The sequence below is a fragment of the Glycine soja genome, chromosome 17 (genome assembly GCF_004193775.1).
Source record: "Glycine soja cultivar W05 chromosome 17, ASM419377v2, whole genome shotgun sequence".
Lineage (NCBI taxonomy): Eukaryota > Viridiplantae > Streptophyta > Magnoliopsida > Fabales > Fabaceae > Glycine > Glycine soja.
In genome coordinates, this window is record NC_041018.1 from 2,180,157 (window position 1) to 2,194,511 (window position 14,355).

Consider the following 14,355-nt stretch of genomic DNA (forward strand, 5'->3'; position numbering starts at 1 on the left):
TGTCAAATAAAATTGCTTATAATAAAATTAATTTAAAATCATTAAATATAATTAATAGTTATATTCAAATTAATTTTAATATAAAATATTTTGTTAAATCTTGTTACAATAAAGAAAAAATATTATGAATATTTGTCAAATATGCACTTCATTTCTTAAAAAATGGTTTTTCAACCTTAATCCAACATGAAAAAAGTTAAAAAAAAAATCCCATTTTGATAAATAAAATTCATGGTAAAACAACGAATCAAATTTTGAATTTTTACTAAGAAAAATATTATATTTTATACCATATTTTAAATATAGTTATCTCAATTTGGATTATCATATTTTAGGTGCTAACTAAATATGAATTTTATGATGATTAGTTTTCATTACAAAATTTGATTAATCGGTGTCATTTTTTATTTCAACTACGTTTTTGTTTTTTGTTTTATTCACAAGAGACTCTGTTGAAGACTTACTTAGAGATATGTAAGATCAGTTCTGCAATTTTATATTTATTATTATTATTATTTTGACTGATTATAATTATTAATAAGTTTTAGTTTCAATTATCTATTTATTTATAATGATATGATCTAAATTTAGCGTTCTGAAGATGAAAAATATATTTGTCACATTAATAAAAGCGTGTGTACATATCATGGAAGAAAGGACCATTCATCCTCTCCTCTTCTGTCATTTACATGATTTATGCTTATAATATTCACTAACTTGCATAAAGTTGTCCCTGTCCTTCGCTTCACCTTGCTTCTGGTTCCTCTCCTTCAATATTCTCTCTGCCCCTGCAATTTATTTATTTTTAGTTCTTTCTCGGTGCTTTGGCACTAGCTCTGTTTCTTCTATCCCTTGCACCGTGCTGTCAGAAGTTTTGACCAAAGAACATGCTAGTACGTATGTTTGAATGTTTCTCTTCTTATTTGTTATGAAATTCTTGAGCTTATTGTCTTATATTGTTTTTGGATTGATAAACTGGCAAGAAAGATTGTTTTCAATTTTAAATGCTTGAATTAATGTATATGTGTATCCCATTGTGGTACGTGTTTGATTCCATTTGGGTTTGGACCCGTTGGTCTTGCTCCTTTCAGAGGCAATGGCAGTTGCTGTCCATGGTAGACTTCAATGGAAATCTTTATGATCTGTAAAACCTGTAAACTTTGCATTTCAATCATCAAATGTAATATACAACAGCTATTCTGTTTTAAGTCTTTCTGAATTTTATTCAATTCATTAACACATAGTATTGCATTCATCGTTATTGATGGAGATGAGTCTTCTGCTTTGGTTATTGACTTATTGTCCTAGTTATGAAATTCTTCACATTCAGACTTCCTGTTTAACTTAGGTAGTTGTGCATTTCTATCGGAAATGCTTATGAGTAAAGGGAAGTGAATTATTTGTTCACAGAAGAAGAAGAAGAGTCTTTTATCTCTATTTGTCTTGAATCTATCCAGGACATAATTATTGTATTTGTAGAATGTCTTGTGAGAATGAATGTTTTGATTTCCCTTCCTAAAATACTTGTTCAGGTGGCATTGCTCTTGCTGCTGGCGTTGAGCAATGAAGTTCGAGTTAATGGTGATAGCGATGGTAGACAATGTGAGGTTAATCCAGCACTAAAGCCAAGACCACACACTGTCTCCATCTTGGAGTTTGGTGCGGTTGGGGATGGTAAAACATTGAACACTATTGCATTCCAGAATGCCATTTTCTATCTCAAGTCATTTGCTGACAAGGGTGGTGCTCAGTTATATGTGCCACCCGGAACATGGTTGACTCAAAGTTTCAATCTTACTAGCCATCTCACACTTTTCTTGGAAAAAGGTGCTGTAATTCTTGGATCTCAGGTATTTCACCTTTTGCCTTTTCTTTTACTGAGGATAGCACATGTAGCATATTCCAGTCTGGGGTCACTATTACTGACAAGTGTTTTTTCTTATTCTTGGCTTTTTACTTTGATAGGATCCATTTCACTGGGAAGTTGTTGATCCATTACCTTCTTATGGCAGAGGAGTTGAAGTTCCCGGGGGAAGATATCAGAGTTTAGTTAATGGATACATGTTACATGATGTGGTGATAACAGGTTTTTTTCCCACTCCCAACATCTTTTCTTTTCCCTCCTACCCTTCCTCAAATTTCCATCTTTTTGATGGGTATGTTTATGGCTTGAAATTTCATATCTTAATGGGTATTACTAGGTAATAATGGAATCATTGATGGCATGGGATTGGGTTGGTGGGAATTGTTTAGTTCCCATTCCCTGAACTACAGCCGTCCACATCTGATTGAATTAGTGGCATCTAATCGCGTGGTAGTTTCAAATCTTACATTCTTGAACGCTCCTGCATATAGTATTCACCCAGTTTATTGCAGGTATGTTCTGTGCTTCTTTTAAACACTTGAGTAATAGCAACTTTGAAAACAAAAAAGTGATATTGGATTTGGTTATGTATTGTCACACAGCAATGTACATATTCACAATGTTTCAATTTCTGCTCCTCAAGAATCTCCTTATACCATTGGCATAGTACCAGGTGTGTTACATATTATGGAATTAATATTCGGTCAATTTTGTGAGAATAACATTGCCTCCCAAATTTCAATAGCCTATAGTAAATGTTACCAATGGTCACTTCGCTAATTCTTGTGCACTTAATTTCTTCAGATTCTTCTGATCATGTTTGTATAGAGGATTGTGTCATTGCAACGGGATATGATGCAATTTCACTCAAAAGTGGCTGGGACGAATATGGCATTGCCTATGGCAGGCCAACTGAGAATGTACACATCAGAAGGGTACATCTGCAGGCTTATTCTGGCTCTACTATTGCATTTGGCAGTGACATGTCTGGTGGCATTTCAAATATTCTTGTGGAGAATGTTCATCTTTACAACTCAAAGAGTGGCATTGAGTTCAGAACCATGAGGGGCAGAGGTGGTTATATGAAGGAAATCATCATATCAGACATAGAAATGGAGAATATATACACCGCTATGGCCGCCACAGGTTATTGTGGGTCTCATCCTGATGATAAATTTGACCCTAATGCTCTACCACTTTTGGACCACATTATTTTGCAAGATATGATTGGCACAAACATCACTATTGCTGGAAGCTTTGCTGGTCTTCAAGAATCTCCCTTCACTAACATATGCCTTTCCAACGTAACTTTGTCTATAAATTCTGTTTCTTCCATTCCTTGGGAATGCTCAAATGTCTCCGGATTTTCAGATTCTGTTCTTCCCAAACCATGTCCTGACCTTGAGACCCTTTCAGATTGTCTCTCCCTGCTCAGTATCAAGGGAAAAACCGCTGTCATGTGATTAGCCATGAAAAGGTTCATATTCTTCAATTCCCTGCTTGAAAGCCCATGCAAAGTGATTAGCCATTTCTATCTTTAAAGCCCACATTCTTTCCAATAAGACAGTGATTTGGAGCATTCATTTTTCCATCCTTAGATTTGCATTCTTGCATGCTGCATGCACCAAGAGAACTCAATTTGATTTTTGATTTTTGCATTAGTTCATTGTGATTTCATTGTAAGGCATGTGATGGATTTCCGTGAGGCTCAATAAAAGAAATTTGAACTTGAAGCCATAATACACTGATGGTATAAAAATGTTGTAGGCAATTGACAGTGTACAAATATTCATACTGAAAACTAAATTCATATTATTTATCCATGTAAAGTTTGTAAAATTTTAGAGTTTAATTTTAAGATATTGTTAATGTAAAAAAAAAATATGTTGTTAACCAATTAAAAATTATCTCAGATATGATTTTTAAAATAATTATCATAAAATATAACAATAAAATTAAGTATGATAATTTATAATTGGATTATAGTGTTTATAATTTTTACACTATTAGTACATTTTAATTAAATTTATAATTTTAAATCAGCATTTGGTTGGGTTAGTAAATTATTCCCAGTAAATAAAGTAATTAATAATAATTTCCAGCTCATTAATCATTATCTACCCGTCGCATTATGAAAAGAAAAATCATCACGAAATTGTTAGCTAGTGTAATTGCACTGACATTTTCCCCATGCTTTTCACAGACTCAGAGCTACCTTCATTTCTTTTCTAGTTTTTTCCAGACGAGTTTACTCTCGTGATTTTCGTTCCAACACTCACACAGTCACACATACAAAGAAAAAATAATCCGAGTCCTTCTAATACTTAATACATCATACATTGTTCACTAAAAAAATGTCACGAAAAACATTTGATTTTTGAAGTGATGGGAAAATCTGGCACATGAAAGAAGAAACTGATTTCAAAGACAAAATTCATTTTTGGGACAAGAGATCAAGAGCATGTCATTACTATTTCAAAGATTATTTTTTTTAGTTTAATATATATATATATATATATATATATATATATATATATATATATATATATATATATATATATATCTTAAAAAGTATTTTTCATCAATACAATATCACATTGTACATTTTAAAGGAGTGAAGTCATATGCTTAAAATTCCGTAAATTTTGTATGTTTTTATTTTCCCGAATTTGCCAATATTATAAATTTGGGGGTCTGCGGTGGGCCGTAGCTCATAAAGCCCACAGGGCAAGGATTATGGATTAACTTGACAGAAACCCGATCCGACCCGACACAAAACTTGTTTTGTTTCCCTCTCTTGCTGCGAACGGGAACCCTTTCTCGTTTCGTTCCTCTTTGCAAGCTTCAGCTGTTGGTTCGGGTATGGCTTCAACGGACGTCAGAGACATTTTGACAGCTTTCAATCCTTCACTCGACTTCTTCGCTATTACCGCCGGAGACGGTCGCGTCAAGGTTCGTTTCGTTTTTTTTCTCTATCTTTCTTCTAAGCCTTTCCTCAACTGAACTGTTACTTATTCACAATTTGTCTGCATAGATATGGGACACACTGAGGGGTCAGGTCCACACCGAGTTCGCCGATATTACCTCAACTCATTCAACTGCTACTACTTTACATCATAAATCATCCATTAACGGCCATCTTGCGCTAGATTATACTTGCATCAAGTGGTTCTCCTTCGACAAAAAGGTCCGTCCCTCACTTCTTCTTTTTTTTGCTATTATCTATGTATGTATTACTATTTCTTTTAGAATGATACTATATATTTACACCTCTAATATTGTGAATTATTGCAGAGGAAAAGGAAGCATATATCCTCCTTGTTAGTGCTTGGAACTGGTGGCGGTGATGTTTTAGCACTTGACATCGCTTCTGGTCAATTGACTTGGAGACTTACTGACTGTCATCCTGGGTTAGTTAGATATAAACTTAGCTGCACTACCTTTTCTCTTTTTAAGGCTGGCATTAACTGTGCGAATTGTGAAGACGAAACTCTAATTTTGATTGGAGAACAAACACTAAAAAGCACTGCATCTAAGTTTGGTTTAATTTATTACTGTATTTTAATGGATAATTTAGGACCTAATGCTCTGTAGATTTTAAAATCTGTAACTCCATGATGATTGGACATGGTGACTCCAATCAATGTTACTTTGTGGATTTTATGGGTTTTAGTTCCTGATTTCTCTTTCTTGTTTGTTCAACTCGACTGCAGAGGTGTGAGAGCCATTGCATCTTCAGCAAATGTGTCAACCATTTATACGGCTGGTGCAGATGGGATGGTATGTTTGATAGATTTCATGACAGGAAACCTGTTGGAGAAATTTAAAGCTTCTACAAAGCCAGTATCCTGCATGTCTGTTTCTCCAGGTATTTATCCTTCACAGCTTTTGTAGAAATCTTGTTGTTTTGGTGGGAGGAGATCAAGTCAATCTGAATTAGACATTTGTCTATGGTGCGTGGTATAATTTGATTGAGTTTCCCTCAGAATTCTTTAAGCTTCTTGTTCTTGTATATTGTTATTAATAATAAAATAAAATTGCAAATAGAAAGCTCAAATTTCTAATTGTAAGGTTCAATGATCCAAATTTAGTTAAGGAGACCATCTACTCTCAATGTTAGTTCTTTTATTATCATTAGAATGAAAAACTGTTTATCACTTGAGGTCCATATTTGTTGAATGGGTGCTAAACTATTAGCATTTAGCAATATTGCAATAACTCCTTAGCTGCAGTGAGTCAAAACTCAAAAGGGCTTCAGTGAATCATGATTTAGATGAATATCCAATTTGTAGGTATTATTACTACTGTTTTGATTACTGATTTGGTAATTGCTTCTCTACTTAAATCAGATGGGAAGACATTAGCTACTGCAGCAGCACAATTGAAGATTTTTAACTGTTCTAATCACAAAAAGATTCAAAAGTTCTCTGGTCATCCTGTGAGTCTCGTAGATTTCCCTATGTACATGCATATACTCTATCAGTGCCCTTTTAATTTGTCTTAAAAACAGGCGTGCCTTTTTTCTTAAAAAAAATTGTCTTTGCAATGATTTTGTTGTTTGTATAACAATTGTTTTTAGTTTAATTAACAGGGATCTGTTCGATGCATGGTTTTCACTGAAGATGGGAAGCATATCCTCTCATCTGCTGTTGGTGAAAGATATGTTGCTGTTTGGAGGATAGAGGGTGCTAAAAAGCAGTCAGCTAGTTGTGTTCTTGCGATGGAGCACCCTGCTGTCTTTCTTGATAGCAGGTGCATTGATAGTGAGGAACATGATGAGGCTGGCATATGTGTTTTGGCAATCTCAGAAATTGGCATTTGTTATTTATGGTTTGGTAATAGTGTCGAAGAACTGCGTAATGCAAAACCCACTAAAATATCCTTATCTTTAGAAGATGTGCCCTCCAGAAACTACAAGGGAGCTCTGCCTGCAATATATGCTGCAAAATTACAAGGCATCCAGAAGCCAGCCTCTGGGCAAGTTTTTCTTGTTTATGGGTTGCTTGTAAAACCATCATTTAGAAAAATTCTTGTGCATTCTGGTGCGGACATAAAGTTGAATGTCTCTCATGATGGTGTTCTTCTTCCAATGAGTCAATCTCTTGGCAAATCTAAGAAGGGGACAAATGCTCAAACAGGTAAGACTTTTTGTGCCTTTGATTAACTCTTTCTCACCAGCATTCTCTTATTTTGACTATTTTTTGTCAATAATAAACTATTTCAAAAGTTTGAGCTATTAGTTGGGAACCCTAATATGTGTTTATATATCTTACAATTATTTTACATGCTTGCTTTGATGCACATAATTTTGCTATCTGATCCTATAACTAATTTTGAACTTATCCCCCAAAATAAGCTGATCTTATATTTCTTAGTAATTGTATTCCTGATGCTGTTGTAGGTTACTACTAACTGATGTTCCTATATTTTGACAGTAACTGCACTAGACCGAGCTAATGCTGAGGATGCCTTGCTTCCAATTCCTAAGGTTTTTGATTCTCATGAGAAAGAGAAAGCATTTCAAAAATCTCTGGACAAGGATGTAATTGATGATTTGCATAGAAGTAGTAAAGATGATTCTGTTGAGATGGAAGGTATTAATATGATTTTTTTCTTAAACAAATGCATGATTGATTAATGCATCAATTGTACCTTATTTTCTTGCTAAGCAATAAATTGAACACTTTCACTATTTTCCTGAAAATGGAATTTATGGCTTAATATATGTGTTGACAAATTTATACCAATTTGGAAATTTCATGTCTAATAACAAGTCCACCCTGCATGCAAAGAATATGTACAGCCAGATTCTCATGTGGTTGATTCACTTCTAGGTATTTGTGCTTGTGTTTACGTATCTGAGTAACATCCATTATTGTTGTTTGTTATAAAACAGTGGTACATTTGTATAGTGCTTTTCTTTGGAACAATAATGGCATGACTCAATAGAGACAGGCATCCCAACTAGGTTGTCACCCCTGTCACTAGCAGTCATCTGCAGAACATCATAAAAACATGAAAGAAAGAGAACAAGAAAAGCGGGAGGGGGTGGGGGGGCATAAACCAAACCCATGAAAACAAGGATCAATCATCTAAACCTATAGTTAGGAATACCAAACCTATTCTGGTTAAAGTACTCACTACTGAAACGAAAAATTAAATCCCAGAAAAAATAGTCCTGTATGGTAAGACCATGAGAGGCTAGCTTGTCTGCATAAAACTCCTTATTTTGAAGCCATTATTTTAAGATCAACCACAGTCTTGACCTTTCATTAAAAATATTGAGTAATTGTGATTGCTTATGAATTGTAACTTTTTCACCAGCAGTCAATGGGGTAGCATTCTTGTCATTGGCTGATTGGCATTTCCACCATCAAATGAGAGACATTTTTAATATAATTTGCCTTTGTCTTCTGTTCATTGCTGCTACTAAGTATAAACTAGAAAAGAAGATGCATGGTTCTTTTGTGCTTTGCTTAATCTATTGATTTTACCAATCTATGCAGATGATATGGCACAAAGTGAGATTGATGTAATTTGCATGGAGGACCGGATGAGATCACTAGGGATGATTTCCAGTGAAAGTGTGTATGCATCAAACATTGAACTTTGCTGTAAGTTGTTGAAGGGTATTGATCTGGAAGCTACTGTTCCAATGAAAAAGGTTAATTTATGAGTCAATGTGACTGTCTTTTGCTATTACTTTTGGTTCCATATGTTCTTTTATCTATTTATTTTTTTATTGTCATTGCATTATATTAATTGTCCATATTTTTTAAAAGTTGAATGGAATTGTTTATGTGCCTGAATTTAAGATCCATTTATCAGATAAGAGCAGCTGTTTTGTCTATGAAGTCAACCAAAGCAGGGAAGCTACTGGAAGTGTTACTGGCTGCATGGGAATCAAGGTTTGGTTTCTTTTTTGGGGCTTTCTTCTGAAAGGTCTCTTGCCTATGCTGGGATGTTCTAAATTTTCTCTTGTTTGTTGATTGTTTGATTGCAATAGTAAAATGACCAAATGTTATTCTAGGAGTAATGTTTAGTAACTTAGTTATGGGTAGCATTGGATGTCTAGTTCCTTCTCCAAGTTGAAATGGAAAGCCAACGTGTTAGGAACCAAGAATAGGAATAGGAAGGGATGGAAAATAGGAGAGAGATCTCTCCTCCAGGCTCCAACAACTGTTTCCCCCTCATGAAGGATTTCTTCTTTTACAGGGAGCAAAAGCTCAATTCTCAAATGATTCAAGACTGAATGCCTCTTGCCTGACACCCTCCTATTTATTTACCTCCTAGACCCCTCTAACTAACTAACTATATAAACAAGATAGAATTGGAATCAAATTGAACCAAATAGTAGTATGGTAAAATTTATATTAATTCTTGAACTTAAATGACATCTTATGATAAATACTTCACCAGCTCAAGTAATTTAGAAGAATGGGAATCAGTGTTGGCTTGTAATCATGTTAAGGAAGGTCCTGTTTGGTTTCAGAAAACATCTTATTTTCGTAAATACTTGGAAAAATGCCACCTTGTTTTCACATTTTTCCTGTTTTAAAAAATTTGTAGAGACAGTGGAAACAAGCAATTGTGATATCTTTCATTATGTGTTTTCTTTTCCGTAATGCCAAAGCATATGCACTCAATTCTCTTGACATTTTCTAAATCTTTATTCAACAGATCATCTAGTGGAAAGTATATTCTTCCATGGATATACAGCATATTAGTGAATCATGATCTCAGTGGCATTCCTCAGCAATATGTGACACGTACACTCAATTCCTTAGACAAGGTATAATGGATTAAATTTTGTTTTCTCATTTATGTGCTTGGTATCTGCAATCTCAACTTTAAATTCATCATGCTTTATTTACTAAATGGAAATTTCAAATCTAAATATAATTCCCCTAATTTAATTCTGCAGCTTCTGCTATTATTCCTTCTTGTATAATGAATGCTTCATTGATGTCCTAATATGACATGTGGCACTTATGTTGAATTTCATCATATGGTTAACTTCGCTGATGTTAACTAATGGATAGAAAGACTTGAAAGATAATGAAATGGCCAAAAGATCAGTTAATTTAACTTTAAAATTATATAAATATTATGCATAGAAATATCTGACATGGCTTATGCCATTTATGTTGTAATTTGTTCTCTTTCTGATACACTTCTATTTGCTTTTTTTATCAGCTTCTGGCCTACCCACAATATTTGGCCAACTGATCAGTAACTTGATATGGTTGGGATAGTTCACAAAGTCAAAATGATGAAATGAAATGAAACGAAACTACACTGCCTGACTAATTGCTTAAAGACTTAAAGTGCATTGAAGTTGCAATTACAATTTTGCATGTCATTCTAAATTTCCTGTTTTAAAACTGAAACCTGAACATGCCATTATATTCTGATTTTGTAAAACAATATTCCTCTAGCTTCTTCTGGGGTGGGAATAAAAACATGACTTGAAAATGTTATCTGATTATTTCTCTTATAAAGTTGTGATAAAACATGCAATAGGAATAACGACAGGTTATGGATTGGGAACAATGGGATGTCTTTGTATTGAATGGCTATTTATTAGTATTCTTTTTGAATACTAAGGTTACTCTGATTTGTTTCTTGTCAAATTTGCTTCTTTTGATCATTCTGATTTCCTGGTGATTTCTGGTTCTGTTTATGTGATATAGCTTTACTTTTTGAGATTTTGAAACGTTGTCTGCCACTTTTCAGATTACCAATTTTAGAGGGGCAACTCATCAGCCTTTGTTACAATTATCAGGTCGTCTGCAACTGCTGACATCACAGGTACGGTCACATTTTCTGAAATTAGTTTGGCCGTCTGTTGAATGTTATTGGTTTTCAGGGGCCTTATTAAAGTTTACTTTCAGATTGACAAGGCTTCTCAGACTATAAGCCATTCTGTGCATGAACTCCAAATGCAAGAAAGTGAAGATGAAGATGAAGTTGAAGTTGAAGATGAATATTATCACGAGGAAGATGATTCTTCTGAAATAAGTACTGATGATGAAAGCTAGTTTGATTTTTTCTAGAGGTAATTACATACATAAGAGTTTTTATTATGACTTATGCATTTGTTCATACCAAAATTGCTAAAGTGGATAAATAGTGTGTTTATATTGGTGGCGAGAAACTCAATCATGGTGGCATCATGAAAAACTGGAAGCAACTTTGTGTTGCTTTGCCTTTAACGTGAAAAATCTGAATTGATTTTGGCAAAAGTGAAGCCAAACCAAACATGCTAAAATGTGGTTAAATAAAGATGATTTTAACTGAGTCTGGAGATCCTGAAACACCCATTCTGCATTTGTTTGGGAATTTATTATCCTCTTTCGAGATTGCTTAAATTATTGATAATGATGTATTGTTTTTCTTTTGCCACTTATTGCCAATAAACCTTTTCCACATCATTAATTCTTAAAACTCAATGAGGATCTCAGTCAGATTCTAGACTTGGGCATAGCTGATATTGCGCAAAAACTACTTGATTTATGCAAATTTTTATTAACCTAAAGAATTTCTTCTCTGCTTCTTAGCCTATCATAATAAAAAGACTATTTTGCAATTAGTAGCCACTATCTAAATTGTTTCTTTGGAGAACTAATCTCTATAAAGTGCCAATCTGTTAACATATTTGGTTTTCCGTTTGCCTATCTTATTTTTTTTGTTTTACCCTAAAAATTCTGGTATTGTCTCGTGATGTTAATAATTCTAGCTATCATATAAGTCCATATATGCCTTATTAATTGGAGTTTTACTATTAACTGTTTACAGATTGGGTTCCAAGTTGTCTCTTTTGCGGCTGACGAAGATGTAGAGGAATGGAAGCTGCTGTATTTCATCCAGCCCCCCTTGTTCACAATTTTGTTGCTATATAGATAGATACATCCTCAGAGAGAAATTTTGGTATCATCCAGATTTGTTAAAAAATGACGCGGCCCCTAATTTATGTAATTTGAGATTTTTATTGTTAAGTAAAAATACGTAAATATAGCTCGGGCATATTTACATGTTTGAATACATGCTCAAAATACTACGATGAAGATTTAGTATCCTCCAGATCTACAACAGCTTTGATTTCGTGATAAAAGTTTTGCATACCCCAAATTGGCCTACACGTAGCAAGTTAACTGCAAGATATCTTTTTGGCTATAGTTACAAATATCTCTTCCCGAACATGTTTTTATTACCCTTTATTTATTATCGCGCTTTTTGGGTCTCACGAATGGAATCCAGAATAAAATTTTCCAGCTCCCAGAAGTTAGGAATATTCTCTCCATTCTTGGATCACATGCAAACTAAAGTATTCTCATTTTCAATCTTCAAATTATAGTTTTTCGAATCGTCTTCGACAACTCACTTATCAAGACATATGAAAGCTCATGAAACCCTAACTACTACTAGACAATGCAACATGCATTGGGATTATCATCGCTGAACATGGATGTGATGTTTACATTGTCGTTCTGGTAATCTCCACTGTAGTGTTCTATACAATTGTAATGTGTTTGTCTGGATGGTGATCTGACGTATTCATATTCAGTGACGATTGACGAAGGCACGTGTGTGTTATAGCTGTGTGTCACATACATGGGTCGGGATGACTCTTGTAGAAATACAGGGCCATTATGGTATCTGTGCCAGTGTTCAACATGGTTGCGGCCAGAACTGAATCTGTTAACGTTGTTAGGCAGATGATAGTATTGCTTCACATGAACCTGTTCTAATTCTTCAATTCCTGTGTTGTTCTGCCACTGCCGGCTTGTCTTGTGCTGTGTAGGTATGTGCGATGGTGGTGTTGCTTCAGGTGGTGGCCGTTGAGGCGGTGGTTTTGATGGTGGGCTTGCTTGAGGTGGTGGAACTCGTGCTGGTGGTGGTTGTGTTGCATCAGGGACTGGTGCATTTTCTTTTGGCTCTGGTTCAGTTGGTTTAGATGGAGACGTTAGTTCAATACTAGAGCAAATGGTGGCATTTTTTTTTGTCTTCTTAATTGCTTTGACAACTTGTTCTGGATCTGCCCACCCAATAATTGTGAGCTTTTGTTGAAGTAGGTCAACACGAAGATCATGTATACCTGCAAAATGATAAAGTTAATCAAATAATTTGGAAACGTTGCTGCATTATTTGCAAGGGAAATAATTTAAATAGATACCATGAATTCCATTTAGTGTTTTTTTTATCTTCTGCACGCACCCTTTGCAGTCCACTCGGACCTGTATTTGCGTGACACGAGGTGCCTGCATTTGATGGATTAGCCACTCTTAAAGAAGAGATAATGCTTGCTACATGTTTAAATTTAAATTGATATAAAAAACCATAATTTCATTGATCAACATATATGCTTTGGATATTACCTGTGAATCCCGAGCCATGGAGGCATGGAGCTGTAAAGTTATAGAAAACCAAGAGATATGCTTTTGTTTTAAGGAAGTGGATTATGGATGGAGAACCTGTGAATGGAATCCATCTGTTCATGCCTTACAAGGGCAAGGAATATGTTAAAAGCAAGACATGCGGGAAATGCAAGGAATCATTTTTTTTTTTTTGACGGCCAAGGGGAGACAGAAAGAGAAAAATGGTCTGCGGAAGAGGGGTGATGATTCAGGAAAGAATTCAGAGGTTCTTCTCTATGGACATTTGTAAATTGTAATGTCGAATCTCGTTGTTACCTAAGATATATGAGGCTGGGGGCATATCTAATTCCAACACTGCCTAAAAGCTTAAACGGTAGGGTCGGTGAAGGTTGACAAACCTTTGGCAATAATGCTTTCGTCACAAAGAAGCCAATAATTATATTGGTTTGTCACTTAACCTTAGTTGGAAGGAACAAACCTTAAACTTGGCATCTCTCGTAAGGGTAGGCGAACACAAATACGTGCTTTGGTGCTCATTGGTTTTTGCTAATCCGTTCATATTTTAGAATTTGGGTGCAAAAAGACTTAATATCACAGGACATTTGGTGAGTTCCTATATTAAGGTTTTTGCAAGGAAGAAAACTTGCACAATGATGAGTCAATAAAAGCTTTACCCCGGAGTATGTCAACTGCAGTTTGTGCTAACTGCTCTCTCCGAATATTATTGTTGGACAACTCCGTACTAATATTTTATCATCCTTCTTGAAAGTCTTTTTGCATAATTTATACAAATTCAGTATAAAGCAGTATACGTAAAGTTTCTAGTCCTTTCCATAAGTCCTCTTTCATCAAGTGGTGGTTTCTTTCACAGATGGGAAGGAATAATTACCATTCATACACTCAGTAACAGTAAGTCAGCAACTCAATCCTTACGTTTACTACTTTACCCTAGTAAAAAGTAAATAAGAATTCAATATGAAACAATAGTTTACAGGGTGGGTCAAGTGACTTTCACCCTCCTTTTGGTAGAAATGTCATGCCCGTCTTTAAAGAGCAAGAAGTGAATGTCACTTGAATAACCATATTTTTTGTTTGATTGCGGTTGAAACTTGA

At 34.8% G+C, this 14,355-nt stretch overlaps 3 protein-coding genes across 3 annotated transcripts; 2 read left to right on the top strand and 1 right to left on the bottom strand.

The window, feature by feature from the left end:
• The first annotated feature begins 716 nt into the window (after window positions 1–716).
• LOC114393184 (probable polygalacturonase) lies at window positions 717–3,683 on the top strand. The gene is made up of 6 exons (XM_028354448.1): window positions 717–893; window positions 1,533–1,850; window positions 1,966–2,086; window positions 2,202–2,376; window positions 2,467–2,537; window positions 2,669–3,683. The coding sequence occupies exons 1-6, from the start codon at window positions 888–890 to the stop codon at window positions 3,325–3,327; spliced, it is 1,350 nt and encodes a 449-aa protein (XP_028210249.1). The 5' UTR covers window positions 717–887; the 3' UTR covers window positions 3,328–3,683.
• A 965-nt stretch (window positions 3,684–4,648) lies between these two features.
• LOC114394025 (WD repeat-containing protein 43-like) lies at window positions 4,649–11,943 on the top strand. The gene is made up of 13 exons (XM_028355568.1): window positions 4,649–4,816; window positions 4,899–5,051; window positions 5,159–5,274; window positions 5,578–5,732; window positions 6,214–6,302; window positions 6,456–7,002; window positions 7,300–7,458; window positions 8,371–8,528; window positions 8,693–8,772; window positions 9,545–9,656; window positions 10,601–10,675; window positions 10,759–10,922; window positions 11,663–11,943. The coding sequence occupies exons 1-12, from the start codon at window positions 4,727–4,729 to the stop codon at window positions 10,903–10,905; spliced, it is 1,881 nt and encodes a 626-aa protein (XP_028211369.1). The 5' UTR covers window positions 4,649–4,726; the 3' UTR covers window positions 10,906–10,922; window positions 11,663–11,943.
• LOC114394026 (heavy metal-associated isoprenylated plant protein 5-like) lies at window positions 11,658–13,667 on the bottom strand. The gene is made up of 3 exons (XM_028355569.1): window positions 13,243–13,667; window positions 13,041–13,125; window positions 11,658–12,962 (listed from the first exon to the last, which is right to left on the bottom strand). The coding sequence occupies exons 1-3, from the start codon at window positions 13,258–13,260 to the stop codon at window positions 12,289–12,291; spliced, it is 777 nt and encodes a 258-aa protein (XP_028211370.1). The 5' UTR covers window positions 13,261–13,667; the 3' UTR covers window positions 11,658–12,288.
• Between the last annotated feature and the right edge of the window lie 688 nt (window positions 13,668–14,355).

Excerpts from the sequence above, each read along its gene's own strand:
- LOC114393184 (XM_028354448.1), top strand. Across the intron at positions 1,851-1,965 it reads CTGTAATTCTTGGATCTCAG|GATCCATTTCACTGGGAAGT; the intron begins GTATTTCACCTT and ends TTACTTTGATAG. Across the intron at positions 2,377-2,466 it reads ATTCACCCAGTTTATTGCAG|CAATGTACATATTCACAATG; the intron begins GTATGTTCTGTG and ends ATTGTCACACAG.
- LOC114394025 (XM_028355568.1), top strand. The coding sequence starts at position 4,727 with ATGGCTTCAACGGACGTCAGAGACATTTTGACAGCTTTCAATCCTTCA. Across the intron at positions 4,817-4,898 it reads CCGGAGACGGTCGCGTCAAG|ATATGGGACACACTGAGGGG; the intron begins GTTCGTTTCGTT and ends TTGTCTGCATAG. Across the intron at positions 5,733-6,213 it reads CTGCATGTCTGTTTCTCCAG|ATGGGAAGACATTAGCTACT; the intron begins GTATTTATCCTT and ends TACTTAAATCAG.
- LOC114394026 (XM_028355569.1), bottom strand. Across the intron at positions 12,963-13,040 it reads AACACTAAATGGAATTCATG|GTATACATGATCTTCGTGTT; the intron begins GTATCTATTTAA and ends ATCATTTTGCAG.